The sequence below is a fragment of the Phodopus roborovskii genome, unplaced genomic scaffold (assembly GCF_943737965.1).
Source record: "Phodopus roborovskii unplaced genomic scaffold, PHOROB, whole genome shotgun sequence".
In the NCBI taxonomy this organism is placed as follows: Eukaryota; Metazoa; Chordata; class Mammalia; order Rodentia; family Cricetidae; genus Phodopus; species Phodopus roborovskii.
This window is the reverse complement of record NW_026126511.1, coordinates 43283874-43298837: the sequence shown is the minus strand read 5'-3', so window position 1 is coordinate 43298837 and position 14964 is coordinate 43283874. Positions and strand designations below refer to the sequence as shown.

The 14964-nt window shown below is 49.9% G+C and overlaps 2 protein-coding genes across 2 annotated transcripts in view; both read left to right on the top strand.

Moving 5' to 3' along the window:
• Positions 1-14964, top strand: part of Reep4 (receptor accessory protein 4) — an 816909-nt gene that overhangs the window by 722332 nt on the left and 79613 nt on the right. The window lies entirely within an intron of this gene.
• Positions 4548-14226, top strand: Phyhip (phytanoyl-CoA 2-hydroxylase interacting protein). The gene is made up of 5 exons (XM_051195442.1): positions 4548-5075; positions 8599-8783; positions 9970-10144; positions 12321-12438; positions 13611-14226. Exons 2-5 carry the CDS (start codon positions 8619-8621, stop codon positions 14143-14145), a joined length of 993 nt encoding a protein of 330 aa, XP_051051399.1. The 5' UTR covers positions 4548-5075; positions 8599-8618; the 3' UTR covers positions 14146-14226.

Here is a 14964-nt window from a genome sequence, read left to right as displayed (position 1 = left end):
CAGTGTACACATGGCTGCTCACAACCACCTGGAACTCAAGTTCCAGAGGATCTAATGTCCTCCCTGACAGCCATGGGTGCTGCTGCAGATAAGCAGTGCACAGACATGCATGCAGGCAAAACAAACACATAAAAGAAAATAAAAAAAACTAAAATGTTATCATCAGAGCTAATGATTCCTAAATATTACCAATTGATTCCTAAATATTACCAAATGTCCCGATAGGAAGTGGTGATGCAAGTCTTTAATTCCAGTACTTGGGAGGCAGAGGCAGGTGGATTGCTGAGTTCAAGAGCAGCCTGGTCTATGGAGTGAGTTCTGGAACAGTCAGCGCTACACAGAGAAACCCTGTCTTGAAAAAACAAAATCAAAACTAAAGAATGTCAATTTCTCTACTTGTCATGTAACTGGGTTGTTTTGTTGGAGTAGGAATAGAGTTTTTAAATTTTTTATTTTATGTGCATTGGTGTTTTGCTTGCATGTATGTATGTGTGAGGGTGTCATATCCTCTGGAACGGAGTTACAGACAGCTATGAGCTGCCACTTGGTTGCTGGGAATTGAACCTGAGTCCTCTGGAAGAACAATCAGTGTTCTTAACTGCTGAGCTGAGCTATCTCTCCATCCCTTGGATAGTGTTTGCTTTGGTTTGGCTCTTTTTTTTTTTTTTTTTTTTTTTTTTTTTTTTGTTTTGTTTTGTTTTTGAGGGGGCTTACAATGACATCTCACTCTGTAGTCCAGGCAAACTGGAACTTAAAGACAACTCTTTCATCTCAAGTCTAATTGCTGGAGATATGAGCCATCACATTTGGCTGATCTTTTAAAAAATTGTTTCGTTTGTATTTTAGTAGCTTATTTAAGCTTTCATATTAATTAAAAGTGTAATTAAGGCATGAGAAGGAATTTTGTCATGTGTGTTCACTGCAGTGTTGTTTAGAAGATAATCAGATGAGTAGAAGACTCCAAAAAGGACCCCACAATGGAACACAAGATTTAGACCATATCATAAATGAAAGGGTACTGCTAAAGCAGGTTCCAATTCTTCCTTCCACTTTTGCAATAAACCATGTACATATATCATATAACTATTCTGAAAGATAGGAAAACTAATGATTTTAATTCTCTCTTAATTTTTTAAAGATTTATTTATTTTATATAGTGTTCTGCCTGTATGCATATCTGGACAACAGAAGAGAACACCAGATCTCATTATAGATGATTGTGAGTCACCATGTAGTTGCTTGGAATTGACCTCTGGAAGAACAGCCAGTGTGCTCTTAACCTCTGAGCCATCGCTCCAATCCCCTGTCCTGAAGTTTTACAATGAAGTACTCACTTATTTCTACAGTGGCCATGTAAGGAAAAGTTACTAAACTAACATCGCTGTCTAGGCATGGAGGTACATGTCTTTAATCCCGGGACTTGGAAGGCAGAGGCAGGCAGATCTCTGTGAGGTCAAGGCCTATATAGCTGGTTCCAGGCCAGCCACTGTGTTATAGTGAAAGCCTGTCTTGAAGAAACAAGAAGCCAACAGAACTAAGATAGAAGTACATACACTTGGTTGTTTGGTAGATTTCCTATATGCAGCTAGTTATACCTGGCTGTGCTTTGTTCTGACCGTGAGTTTCCCTCCTGCTCTAAGAGAAGTCCTTGTGAAGCATGAAGAGGCATGAGTCATAAAAGGCTGTGTCTTCACCTGCTCATCTGGCACACGGGCACACAGCTGCACAAAGGGTCATTCATGGGGCTGCTATTCACCACCACCAAGGCTCCTGATCTCAGGCCCATTTCAAGTGCCATCTTGAGAAGATGAGAAGCACAAATAGTTCAGGACTCTTCCACTTAAAGGAAGGGAAACTGAGTCACAGAGAATCTGCCTTTTGCTCCCTTGCTGCCCTTCAGGTTGGTCTTAGGGTTTTAGGCTAGACAACTGAAACTGTTCTAACTGGGTGGTGATGTCTCAAATCTCTCCTGAGTTTCAACATCTCAGTGTGGGTGTGTGAGGGGCAGGGCCTTGTGTTTGGCCAAAGGGGTGCTTAATCCAGCCTTGTGTGACACACCACTCCACATTCTGTGGTACATGATCTGACCAGACTCGCTCAGGTTCTCACGCCCATTTAAGGCAGGCCTGGCTTGTGCTTGGCACTGTACGCTGTGGACTCTCCATTCTGTCATTGTCACCGTCTCTGACCCTTACCGCCAATAAAAACACACTCCAAGTGACTCTCCATGCGTGGCCCTTGATGCTCAGCTCATGCTTTTGCTTTCTGAGGTTCTTACTCCAAGGTCAAGTGGGAGCTGCTGTCCCCATGTCACTCCCTTTCCACCCCACCAGCCTTCTCATTTGTCATCTCCTCTGTGTTCTAACCCTTATCTGTACCCGGAACTTAGCGGGACACCATCTCTATGCACTGACAGGTGGTTCCAACATCTCCACAGACACCAAAACCAGAGGACGTTCAAGTACTTTACATAAAAACTGCATGGAGTTTACATGCAACTTAAGTGTACCCTCCATAAACTACTTCTACCATCTAAAGCAAGCTAAATGTTATACGAGGTTTAAGAAATAAAATTATGTACATGTTCACCACAAATACAATTAAATAAAATGTAGTTCAGGCTGGCTTCAGACTCACCATGTTATGGAAGATAATCATGAATTTTTGACCTTCCTCTGCCTCTACCTCCTAAGGACTAGATTATAAACATGCATTGTCACTCCTGGAGTGAGCTTTGTGCATTCAGGGCAAACACTAAAACAGTCTACAAACTAAGCAAAATCCTCATCACCGCAAATTCAATATGGGGGAAAAAAGTGAAATTTTATTTTAGTGTATGTGGATGGGTATTTTGCTTGCATGTATATCTGTTGCACCTGTTGTGCACAATAAAGCTTTTCCTGGGAAGACAAAATACATACATCTATTTAACCCACATAGGGAGTTCATGACAGACCAAAGTATGGATACCACCAAAGTCCAACATGGTGAACCACAGAGTTTTATTGCAGTTACTTATAGGAGCAGAAATGACTCAAAGACACCTGCATTACCAAGGCCCACCCCAGCAGAAGACCCACCAAAATGTGCAAGACAGCTTGCAAAGCCTGCAGGCAGCATAGCTGGAAAGGAGAGTGTCCTTTCCAGGTTCTTCTATTGGTCTAAACCTCTTCCAGAAGCTCAGCTGGTTTCTGCTTTTTCCAGGCAAATGTTCTTATCTCAGCAGCTTCTTGGTTTGTCTGTCTTCTTTGCAGCTCAGCTTCTCTCCTCTGCAAGGGGCTCTCAGCTTTTATTGTTTACTCTGGCAGTGAGGAGCCTAATGAATCTGGTTAGTTTCAGGGACTTCCTGGATTTATTTTGAGTTGTTTACCTGTTTAAGGAGCTTCCCTGTAGGATGGAATGTTTCAATCTTGGAGGAAACTGTTGTACAACAGCACTACGTTCGTACAGTGTCAGCAGAGACCAGAAGAGGGCATGGGATTCCCTTGGAAATGGAGTTACCGATGGTTGTGAGCTAGGGACAGAATTTAGGTTCTTTGCAAGTACTCTTTACTTCTGAACCATCTCCCCAGCCCCTAAAAACATCCTTTTGATTCTTTGTTGTATCAGCAGATGCAGAAGAACCAACTGGAGTCTTCTTATTCTCCACCTGTACTCTCTAAATGTCCCTCCTACCTCCCTTAGAAGAGAGTAGGCACTTTGCAGGGCAGACAGAGACTGCCAGCAACAATGAGAAAGGCAGCAACTCTGACTGGTTGACTGACACTTCTCAGGGGCCAAGCCCAGAGCTAAGTGATTTACATAATGATCTCATTCCACGATAACAATAAACCTGTATTATCATCCCACTTCACAAATGAAGAAACTGAAGCTCGGAGATAGAGTCACTTGTCAGAGGTCACCCAACTAGAAAACCACAGAGCTAAATTGTTTCTATTTCCATCAAACTACAAAACCTGTGCTTTTCATCATAGTATCAACTCTTTGGTCACTGTTGCTTCGATCAAATTTCCTTGAATGTTCTTTTGGGGACTTCCAGCCATCCTTAATTCTTGGTTATAGACAAGCCTGCTGACTGTCCTCTCTACACTCTCAGGGCCTTGGTGGCCTCCAGCCTGGAGGGTGGTTGGGATGAGAACACTCAAAGCTCTGTGTATCCTTCCACCCCCCCACATTCTTGCCTCTGTGCATCCCTCCCTGTTTTACAACGTCTCTCTCCCACTCCTTTTCTTGGGGACATTTAAGCAGCTAGAAGATTCTCCCTGGACACTCCAGAGTCTCTACGGGGCTGGTTTCTCTTGATAAGAGTTGGTAAGAAAATGGAGCCGTCCATCAGTGAAGGTCCCCTAGGAGATCACCTCGATTAAAGATAAGGTCCCTCCAAACCCAGCTCAGCCTCTTCTTTGGGACCCTTCCGCTACCCCAACCTCCTGAGCCCTTGCGTTAAGCTCCACCCCTGTCCCAGCACCTTAAAGTTCGGGGGCTGCATTTAAACCCTAGATTTCCAAGTAGGGGGTGTGTTGGACTGACTTCGGGAGGCATCTTTTGTCCTGGAAGAATGGGGGGAATGTGGCAGAAGCCACAGCTGCTGCTTCCAAGGACATCTGTATAGCTCCCCGGGGACCCTCTGCCCTTTCCCCCTCCCACAAGCCTGGGCGAGCAGGGACCAAGCTTGCTTGTTATCACCTGACGCTGAGCAGCCTCTGATCCCATTGGTGGAGCCAGATTCGGTCTGGCTCTCCCGTTCCTTCTCGATTTCTCTGCCTCTCTCTCCTCCACGCTGCTTTGATTTTGCTCTTGCCTCTCTCTTCTTGTGCACTCGCTCGCTGGGCTGCGAGCAACATCGTCTTCTTGCCGGGAGCAGTAGCGGTAGCTGCAGAGTCAAACAGGAGTGGCTGCCTGTGGGGCATGGAAGCAGCCTCCCCGGTGGTAGCCCAGACAGAAACAAGCGAGCCCCGCTGCCTGTGACCTAGGCGTCAGGGTGCTGTCCCCTGCCTGGGGAACTCATCATCCACAGAGAGGTCTCTCCTTTCCTTCTCTTCCAAGTCTCCCTCTGCAGGGCCGGCTGAAACCAGGTAAGTGCGCGACTTCCTCCAAACCATCCTGCCCATCCAGAAAGGTTGAGAGCTGTGGCCACCAGGGTCCCACAACTGCCCTGCCTGTCCACCTGGGTTGCCAAGCCTGGCGACCTTGTCCCCTTTCCCCTAAGTCCTTGGCAAAGAGCTTAACAGCTGGATCTGGTCTCCGGGGCAACACAGTTAGTTACCCCGTGACCATTCTGCGCAGTCGGCTATGCCAAAAGGTTCAGCTGGGTGGGGGAGCTTTCCCTATGGCATGCCGGTGGCTTTTTGAAATGGGCTTGAGGAAGGGACCCCAATGTGTACAACGTATCTGCATGGTCGGGAGGAGGATGAAGGATAGCTTGCGTAGACAGGGCTGTCTTCACGCAGTTAGGTTCCTTTGGGGTTTTTGACAGGCTTATGGCATGTTTCAGAACATTTTTACGCGTGAGGTACATGTGTGCGGGGGCAGTGTCTATCTGAGTAGCCTGTGGGCACATGTGGGCAGGGGCCCCAAGAGGCAGTATTTTTAGGGGGTGGACATGTCACTTGTCATGTGAGTGGGAGTACATGCTGAGGGAGTACTGTAGCAACCAGGCTGTTTCTATGTGAAGAGGGGCAACTTCGGGACAAGACAAGGTGGGTAGGTGGGAAATGTGGGCACAAACCTCTGTTTGTGGGCAAACTTGAGTAGGTGTGCAAACCTGTTGGCCCGTGAAGAAGCAGGCTGACCAATGTGGCCAAAGGCAAACATGTTTACAAAGTCTGTGTCTTGGAACCTACAAAGGCTCCATGGAGAATACCAGAATCCAGGCAAGGATTGACGTGTGCTCAAATGTACATGTGTGCCCAGGCAGCCATGTGGGTTGCTTGTCTTCTTGGGGGAGGCAGCATGTATATGTGTTGGTGTCTGTGGCTTCCTCTTTTCCCATATTATGACTTGTGATTATGAGGGGCACATGCATGTGGGTATGCGTGAGCCTATGGACATGAACATGTGTACATTGGAATAAAGGCGACAGCTTTCTAAGGGGAAATACTGGGACATTCTTAGAATGTGCAGTGTGGAGGAGGGTACATCCATGCGTAGGTGAGTGTGGAGGAATGAGGATGTCTAAGGAGGCGTGTGCTGAGGTATGTGGGTACCCCTTGCCCATGTGTATGTGCACGCTTGCCCGCCTGCGTGGGGGTGTGTACATGCTTGCTTAGGGTGGATTCACATGGGAGTGTGGGTGTTTCTCGGGTGTTGCCTCAACTTGTCCCTCACAGGCTGCCCTTCCCTAAGCATCTGGGTGTATAGAAGCTGGATTGACAGCCACCCTTCGTCCATGCTGGCTCACTGCCCTTGCAAGATCGGTTGTTCCCACTCTCCCAGACCTTAGGCTAGGGTGGGGAGCAGCTCTCCCAGAAAAGGAGAGAAGAAGGGATGAGCAAGCACCTGGCTTGGAATCTCCACCCACCACCAAAGCTGCCCTTGCCTCTAGGAAGACTCTAAAGTGAGGAAGGGACAAGGCAGGGACAGGTGTCTGCTTAGGGCAGGTGTAGGCTGGATCCCACGTGGGTGGGAGCCACTCAAGTCCTCAGGTGGGAGTATGTGTTCATGTTTGTGGGTACAGAAAGCTCCCTCAGGAGCTCCTTGTCAGTATCCATGGCGTTGCTAACCTCTTGCTGCTTCCCAAAATTGTGTACAGAAATATTGTTGTAGGATTGTTTCCAGATGCCCACCCGGTCCCATTTTGTCTCATTTCGGGGGAGACCTGGTAGCGTTCCCATGTTTAGACCATAGATTTCCCATGCATGGAGCCAGGGGCATCTGGCAGCAGGGAGGGAAGCTCAGAAAACACTGGATATGAGGAACACCTGGGCTGGTAAGGCCATCAGCCATGGCCTAACTCCTCTGTGTACCTGCCTTCCAGGCAATCCACAGGTTAAGTTAGTGGTGCCAGGCTCTGGAGCAGGCTTAATTGACAGGGAAATGTGGGTTGGATTTTCTGGGAGCTATAAATAAAAGTACCTGATTTTGCAGGCACAAGGTGCCCTCACCCTAGCTCCTGGGCAAGAGATGGAGAAGAAAGATGAGAGCAGAGAAGGAGGCAATGGGTGATGGGCTGGGTGATGGGCTGCAGAAGAGAAGCCAGGGAAGGCCCTGAGCGAGGCCACCAACAGCTCTGTGTCTCCCCCAAGTTCCCCACTCCTGGGAGAGCCAGGCTATAAACAACTCCAGCTGATGCTACCACAGTCAAGAGAAATAATGGTGTAGCCTTTTCATGCCCAAAGGGCACGACTGAGTAGAACTGAAGGAATGGGAGTAGGAGGCAAGGAAAAATTCAATCACTTGAAAAACACTGATAGGAAGAGAAAAGCAAACAGTAGGAACACAACCATATAGCATGTACACACTACACATGCACACACGCAAACTTAGTGCATAATAAAGAACTCGGCCTCCAGAGTGTAAGTAATTTGCTGGTTGTGAGAAGATGTCAGCATCCCCAACTTTGGCTACCTGTCTGTAAAATAAAACAAGGAGAAAAACCTATACATGCCCCAGACTTGTGTGAAATGTTATTAGTTTATGTTGTCAATGTGGAAAGTAATTGTGTAAGTCGGGCGCAGTGGTGCACATCTTTAATCCTAGCACTCAGAGGCAGAGGCAGGTCACTCTCTGAGTTGGAGGCCAGCCTGACCTACAGATCAAAGTCTCAGGACAGTCAGGGCTACACAGAGATCCTCTCCCTCAAAAAGACCGAAAGTAATTCTTTAAAAGAGCAAAGCAAGCACACATTTGTGATCTCAGTGCTTGGGTGGCTGAGGCAGGAGAGTGAGCGCGAAGCCTGGGCTGCACAGCAAGATTCTGTCTCAGAAAAAGGAGCGAGAAAGAAATAAAGGAAAGGAAAAAGAAAGAAAGAATGAAATAAAGGAAAAATCAAGTGAGCCTGTGAAAATAGAAACTGCACGGACCAAAAAGAGCTTAAAGCAGGCTGTGGCCCATGCCACCCCCCCCCCACCACCACAGAGGTATCCACAGCATTGGTCCCTGGGGCCCTCCCCAGGGCCCCTTGCTGCTCAGAGGCAGAATGAGGCCGGAGCTCCAGGGTCTTGGCACCTGTGGACTCTGGCTACCCCTGACCTGCCACCTGCCTCAATCCTCAGGCATCAGCCCCTCAGCAGGTGCTTCCTGTGTACCTCCTCCTCCTGGTCCCCCCTCCCACCCTTTCTCTTTTCACGCCTGCTGGCGAAGGGCCCCTCCCTCCTCAGCTCCATCTGCTGCGAATCTGTCCCTGCCCAGTGTTTCAGTATTCCCACTGCCTCTGCCACCTGTCAGGTGCAGTCAGCCCTGTGGACCCTCTAAGGGGAGCCAAGAGCCCCCTCCAGAGCGTACCCCATCTCACCTTGGGTCCCTCCTATCCGTCTAGACCCCTTGCAGTCTTTTCTATCACATTTACGAGGCAGGGGCATGGTGGGAGCAGCACATTTCCAGAAAGCTCTGTGATGGGAGGGACATGCTAATCTTTCCTCTGGCTCTCAGTCCCCACAGGAGCCAAACCATAGGGGAACATGGAACTGCTGTCCACCCCCCACAGCATCGAGATCAACAATATCACTTGTGACTCTTTCCGTATCTCCTGGGCCATGGAAGACAGTGACCTGGAGAGGGTCACCCATTATTTCATTGACCTCAACAAGAAGGAAAACAAGAATTCCAACAAGTTCAAGCACCGGGTGAGTAAAGGATATCCTGGTATTTCTTCCCACCCCTGTTCTACATGGAAGCAGATTGATGGGCCAAAATCCATAATCTTCTCACGGGGTCGCCTTGCCAAAGTGACCTGACCTTAGCTTCTTCCTTGGTAAAAGTGGAATGACCACACCACCCCTGTAGAGCTGTTGAAAAAATTCCGCGAGAGATGTTTTCGTGCTGTTTGGCCCCATGCCTAGCACAACCCCAGTGCTGCTGTTCATCGTGGCTAGAACTTCAGACGGGAGCAGAGCCCTGAGTGTGTGGGCTGGGACCCAAGACCTCGCATGTCCAGGTCATGTTCCAAACCCCAATAAGGCCCAGGACTCAGGGGTCATACTTGTGGTTGGGTGGGCAACATAGGCCCATTTTAGCTGGGTATGTGATACTGTACACCATCCTAGGTATCCTCTGCTTCTTCCCTACCCGCTAGACTGTTTCCGCGGTGAAGAAAGAGATGTAGGGGGGCTCTCTTCAGTATGCCTTTCCCCCAGGTTAAAAGCCAACATAGGAGCAGGTGGGAGGGAACCTCTCAGCTTCTCCAGCTGCATGCATAGCAGGAGAGAGTTCAGTGAAGGAGCCGACTCCCAGGGTGACAGCCTTGGTGTGGGCGCTCATGCTCTCTCTCTCTCTCTCTTTCTCTCTTTCTCTTTCTCTCCCTTCCTCCTTCCCTCCCTCTCTTTCTCTGGATCTGGCTCCCCAGATCTGGGTGTCTTTTGGCAGGCCAGTTGCCACGGTGACGTGAATGTTCCACACCGCCCCCTTGGCCCTCCCCCCAAAGAATAAGGCATATTTTTCTCTTCCTCCCTGGCTTCTCAGCATTTGCCGTTGCCGTGGAGACAGCACTGCAGTGTGCAGATTTCTCAAAGTCTCCCTCAGAAATGAAGGTCTTGCCACCTTCAACTTTGGGGCCCTCCTCCCTAGTGGCCTTTCCCATCAGTTCTCAGGAGAATGGGGTACCGTGGGGCTTGACGGTGATAGCCTCAAGCCACTGCTTGATTCTTCAGTGAAAGGGTGGCTTGGCCACAGAACTGCAGAGTCTCTGAAGCTCTAGTCCTCCTTGGGAGGAAGAGAGACCCTTTGGGGGAGTAGGGAATTCTGGAGTAATGCCAAGATGGGGTGTGACTCCAAGACTGATGCTTGGTTTTCCATCTGTACACCACTTCTCAGGATGTCCCCACCAAGCTCGTGGCCAAGGCAGTGCCTCTGCCTATGACAGTGAGAGGCCACTGGTTCCTGAGTCCCCGTACAGAATACAGTGTGGCTGTGCAGACAGCGGTGAAACAGAGCGATGGGGAGTACCTGGTGTCGGGCTGGAGTGAGACTGTGGAGTTCTGCACTGGAGGTGAGACCCTGATGTTGTAATAACACCCTGCCTGCAGAACACATCTGGCTTGGGTGAGCCATGGGAGGCTCTTCATCTTAGCCCAGCGTACTCAAACCACCTGCTGCACTCTGGGCGCTATGTTTAGGCCAGAGGGATGACACAGAGTCTGCCTAGACTCTACACATTGGCAATAACACCTGCATGAAGGGATGGAGTACTTTTTTTTCCAGGGGAAAAATATATGCATATATACATACATATTTTTTAAGTTTCTTTCTTTCTTTTTTTTTTTTTTTTTTTTTTTTTTGTTTTGTTTTTTTAGGCAGGGTTTCCCTGTATTGTTTTGGAGCTGTCCTGGAACTTGCTTTGTAGACCAGGCTGGCCTTGAACTCACAGAGATCTGCCTGCCTCTGCCTCCCCAGTGCTGTGATTAAAGGCATGCACCACCAATGCCCAGCCTTTATTTTTATTTATATGTACATGTGTGTCTGTGTGTGCACACATATTGAGTGCTCAGGGAGAAGAGAGTATTGGATCCCCTGGAACTAGAGTTACAGGTGGTTGTGAGCCACCCCACATTGATGCTGAGAAGTAGATTTCAGTCCCCTGCAAGAGCAATAAGTGCTCTTAACTGCTAAGCCATCTCTTCAGCCCCAAGAATATATTTGTCATCGTGGTAAATAGATGTAGCATAAAACTGACCATAGGAACCATACCTAAGAAGTGTTAAGTGGTTTTATTTTGTTATTATGCAACTGATCTTCAGAACTTCTCCATCTTGCAAAGCCAGAACACTATACCCTCATGGCCCCCACTTCCCGTTTTTTTGTTTGTTTTGTTTTGTTTCTCCTCAGGGCCATGCTTACCTCTATTCTGTCTTTATCTTTGACTATGCAAGGTGGCTTGTGTGAGTGAGATCAAGTATTTGTCCTTCGGTGACTGGGTTATTTCCTTTATCAGATAATCAGTAAGATGCACAGGTACTATATCATTTACCAGAATTTTCTTCCCAGGTAAGGTTGGGCAGTATTCCACTGTATTGGCTAGATCATATTTTGTTCATCAATGACCCGTGGTCATTTGGTAGCACAGTAACATTTGGTTTGTCTCAAGTATCTCCTTAGCCTGGAAAAATGGTTCCCGTCTAATGGTCTCAGAAGGGTCTCTTAGACAGAGCCAAACATCACTTTGTGTATGCTTGTCAACAATTGCCAAGGAACTGCCCCAAAATATTCTATCCCTTTGGTGTCCATGTGAGATCTGCTCCAGATTGCTCTCTGTCACAAGGGAAGGGGCAGAGAACATTCTCTGCCCTGGGGCCTCCAAGGCTGCTGACTCCATCCTCTGCCAAAATCTGTGCCCCTGGTCTCCTTGAATTGCCATAACTGTACTAGAGAGGCACTCCTGCTCCTTATAGGAATGGTGTCTTTGTTTGCCCCCCCTCCCCAAACAGCATATGCAGTGAGTGTTTAAATTGAGGGTCTGGAAATGCTGTAATCGGGTCTACCCTGCTCTTCCCAGAGACCAAGAACACAGAAATGCAGTGGCTACAGTAAGCGAAGGGTGCTTACCTCTAATTTGTTCCAATGCACTGTGTAGACTGACAACTCTGCCTAGGTTCCAAGACCCCTGGTCTAGTCTTGGGCATTTTCCTGCATTGGCCTTTTTATTTTTCCCAAACAGAGGCTCAAGTAGATAGCCAGTGCCTTAGCCTCTCTTCTACTGAACCCTGATCTGAGGACCAGGCTCTGCTCTTTGATGCATCAGTAGCCCCCACAGTTACAGTTAGCCACCGCCACACTAGCCGTGCGGCAGGCTCTCTCCTGGGTTTGAGGAGCCCTCCGGAAGGACCATATATTTTCCCCTCTTTATTTCTCCTGTTGGCCCTCTTTTCACTGGGATGACAGTCTTGGCGCTCCTAATGTGATAACAGGCATTCCTCTGTCCTGTTTGGACTCAAAGAGCCCTGAGCCTCTGGCAATGGTGACACAGAAGTGAGAACAGGTGACAAGCACCTCGTTGGTGTCCCCGCCAAGGCCAGCTGGCCTGTCCCATCTGAGTCCAGGCTATTGCGGAAGCTTCCTCGTTGGCCCAGAGGACGAGGTTGCCCGCAGGCTTGGTGGGTGGTGTGAAGAGGAAGAGGCGATCCTGCAGGGGGCCTGCTGCTCACCTCACCCTCCCTGCACTCTTGCAGATTATGCCAAGGAGCACCTTGCCCAGCTGCAGGAGAAGGCTGAGCAGATCGCTGGCCGCATGCTCCGCTTCTCTGTGTTCTACCGCAACCATCACAAGGAGTATTTCCAGCATGCCAGGTAGGCCAAGACAGACCATACCAAAGCAGAAGTATAATTGCAAGCTTAGGGCCAGCCTAGGCTACATAGCAAGACCCGATCTCAAAAGAAAATAAAAAGTGACTACTACTTTGAGGTTGGGGCTAAGGAGCGATCAAGGACATTGAAGTAGGGCTTCCTGGCAGAGGAGGCTGCTGGCAAGGTCAGGTAATAAGTTCTGGGTATGAACTCTGTTTTTTTACTGGGGTCTATCGTGTACATCAGCTACCTCTCCATTTCAGGGCCCAGGAGCACAGGGGAGGTGAGAAGGAGAAGGCAAAATGAAAGACTCCTGAGCATGGCAAACTCTGGGGCAATCTCAGCTGACTAGCTTTCAAGTTGAGTGCTAAGGAGTTTAGGGGCTCCAGAGAAGCATTTTGGGGAAATCTGATCAGGGTTCTGATCAGGGACAGGCAGGAAGCCAAAGGGTAGGGCTTGGGGGGTCCCACCCACGTGGTCCAACCAGAGTAGCCTTACTTGTCAGTGGCTCACATGTACATTTGCTTTCTTTCGAGGAGAGAGGGGGAGCAGGGGAGAGAACGAGAGCTAGACAGACAGACCAGATCTAGCACTTCAGCCTACTGATGTTGAGCCCAAGGCACCAAGGGCTGGCAAGTCACTTGTCTCTCAGGACAGCCAGGATGAGGCAAGAGTGAGGCTGGACCACGGCTTGTCCCCCCTCCCCCATGCCTGCTGACACTGCTTCTAGTCCACGTCCTTCCAAGCTAGGTCAGGGCAATCTGCCACGTTACTGTCTTTATCATTACTGGCAGCTGTGGTGGGCGTTCCGCCTTGCCCTAAGAAAACAGTAAAGAACTGGAGTGTCGGCTATTGCTGTTAAAGAAGAGGCAACAGTCCTCTTTAGGTTCCTTTTTCGGGATGAAAGGGAGACAAGGGGTACCCACCTGTGCCGGGCTCCTTATTAGGGGCCAGGACACACAGGCTGAGGCAGAGGTTACTCATCCTCAGAGTCTGGTGAGGGAGGCAGCATGAAAGGACTGGATGTCTGTGACTAGAGTGTGGGGGTGCAGGCTAATAGGAATGCTAGGGTTGGGCTGCTTCTTTCTCTTCTCATCTACACACTGGCACCAGGCTCCAGCAGAGCTAACCCATTGCATTTCCCCTTCTCTTTGGCACTCCCTCCCGGTGGGCAGAACCCACTGCGGGAATGTGCTGCAGCCTTACCTGAAGGACAACAGTGGCAGCCACGGCTCCCCCACCAGTGGCATGCTGCATGGTGTCTTCTTCAGCTGCAACACGGAGTTCAACACAGGCCAGCCCCCACAAGACTCCCCGTATGGCCGCTGGCGCTTCCAGATACCTGCCCAGCGCCTCTTCAACCCCAGCACCAATCTCTACTTTGCGGACTTCTACTGTATGTACACAGCCTACCACTATGCCATCCTGGTGCTGGCACCCAAGGGCTCCCTGGGGGACCGCTTCTGCCGTGATCGCCTGCCCCTCCTGGACATTGCCTGCAACAAGTTCCTGACCTGCAGTGTGGAGGATGGGGAGCTGATCTTCCGCCATGCTCAGGACCTCATCCTGGAGATCATCTACACGGAGCCCGTCGACCTGTCCCTGGGCACGCTGGGAGAGATCAGCGGGCACCAGCTCATGAGCCTGTCCACTGCCGATGCCAAGAAAGATCCCAGCTGCAAGACCTGCAACATCAGTGTGGGCCGCTAGGGACTCCTGGGGAGCTGGAGGCCTGGGGAGAGATGGCAGGAGGGCGGGGGATGTGTGGCTTAGGGATGGGGAGCTGGCTTTCTCTCCTCCTGCTCCCTCCACTCTGTCCATCCGCCCCTCTCCCAGCCTATGTTGGAGACAACAGAAAGTGGTCCTCTTAGTTAGCATGGCCCATTTCAGGCCTTGGTGGACTTGGGGTGGGGGTGTTCTCAGCAGGAGATAACTTCCTTTTCTGTTTCCCTTTTCTGTTTTTGAGCCTAAAACAGGCCTTCATCTCCCAGAGTCCTCCCTGCCTCCTGGCGGCCTCCATGTAGATGCAGAAAGTTGTGGGGCACCTCCTTCTTAGCCCCACCCACCCCACTCAGGGCCACCCCAGACAGCCCCCTCCCCACTCAGCTGGGCCCCAAGGTCTTTGACTCCTCCAGGCCAGGACCCTCCCTCTATAAATAAGCTCCTGCATTGCTGTCTCACCCTGGCTGCTCCCCCACCCCACCCCATCGACCCCATCCCGCAGAGCTCTCTTCCCGCATGGGAGAGCTATCCATCCTTTCTGTCCCTGTCACTGTCCCACTTGGGATACCCTCCCACTCTCCAGAAAAATACCCTCTCTCATTTCCTAGTTTGGAGGGCTCTGGGCTCTTGAGATTTTACTTTTCTCCTGTCTGGGGATGACATATTCCTTGGCAACCCTTCTCCCTTGCTCAGAGAACACCAGGGCCTGCAAAAGACAAACAGCTGCTGGGGTCGAGGAGGGGGAAGGAGACCCCTGAGTCCTAGTCCTCAGCCAGAAGTGGGCCACCTTACTTCTTCGTGGGCCTG

Bases quoted from the DNA above. Each gene is read 5' to 3' on its own strand.
- Phyhip (XM_051195442.1), top strand. From the start codon at position 8,619: ATGGAACTGCTGTCCACCCCCCACAGCATCGAGATCAACAATATCACT. The intron at 10,145-12,320 runs GTGAGACCCTGA...GCACTCTTGCAG, and splicing joins TGTGGAGTTCTGCACTGGAG to ATTATGCCAAGGAGCACCTT. The intron at 12,439-13,610 runs GTAGGCCAAGAC...CCCGGTGGGCAG, and splicing joins GAGTATTTCCAGCATGCCAG to AACCCACTGCGGGAATGTGC.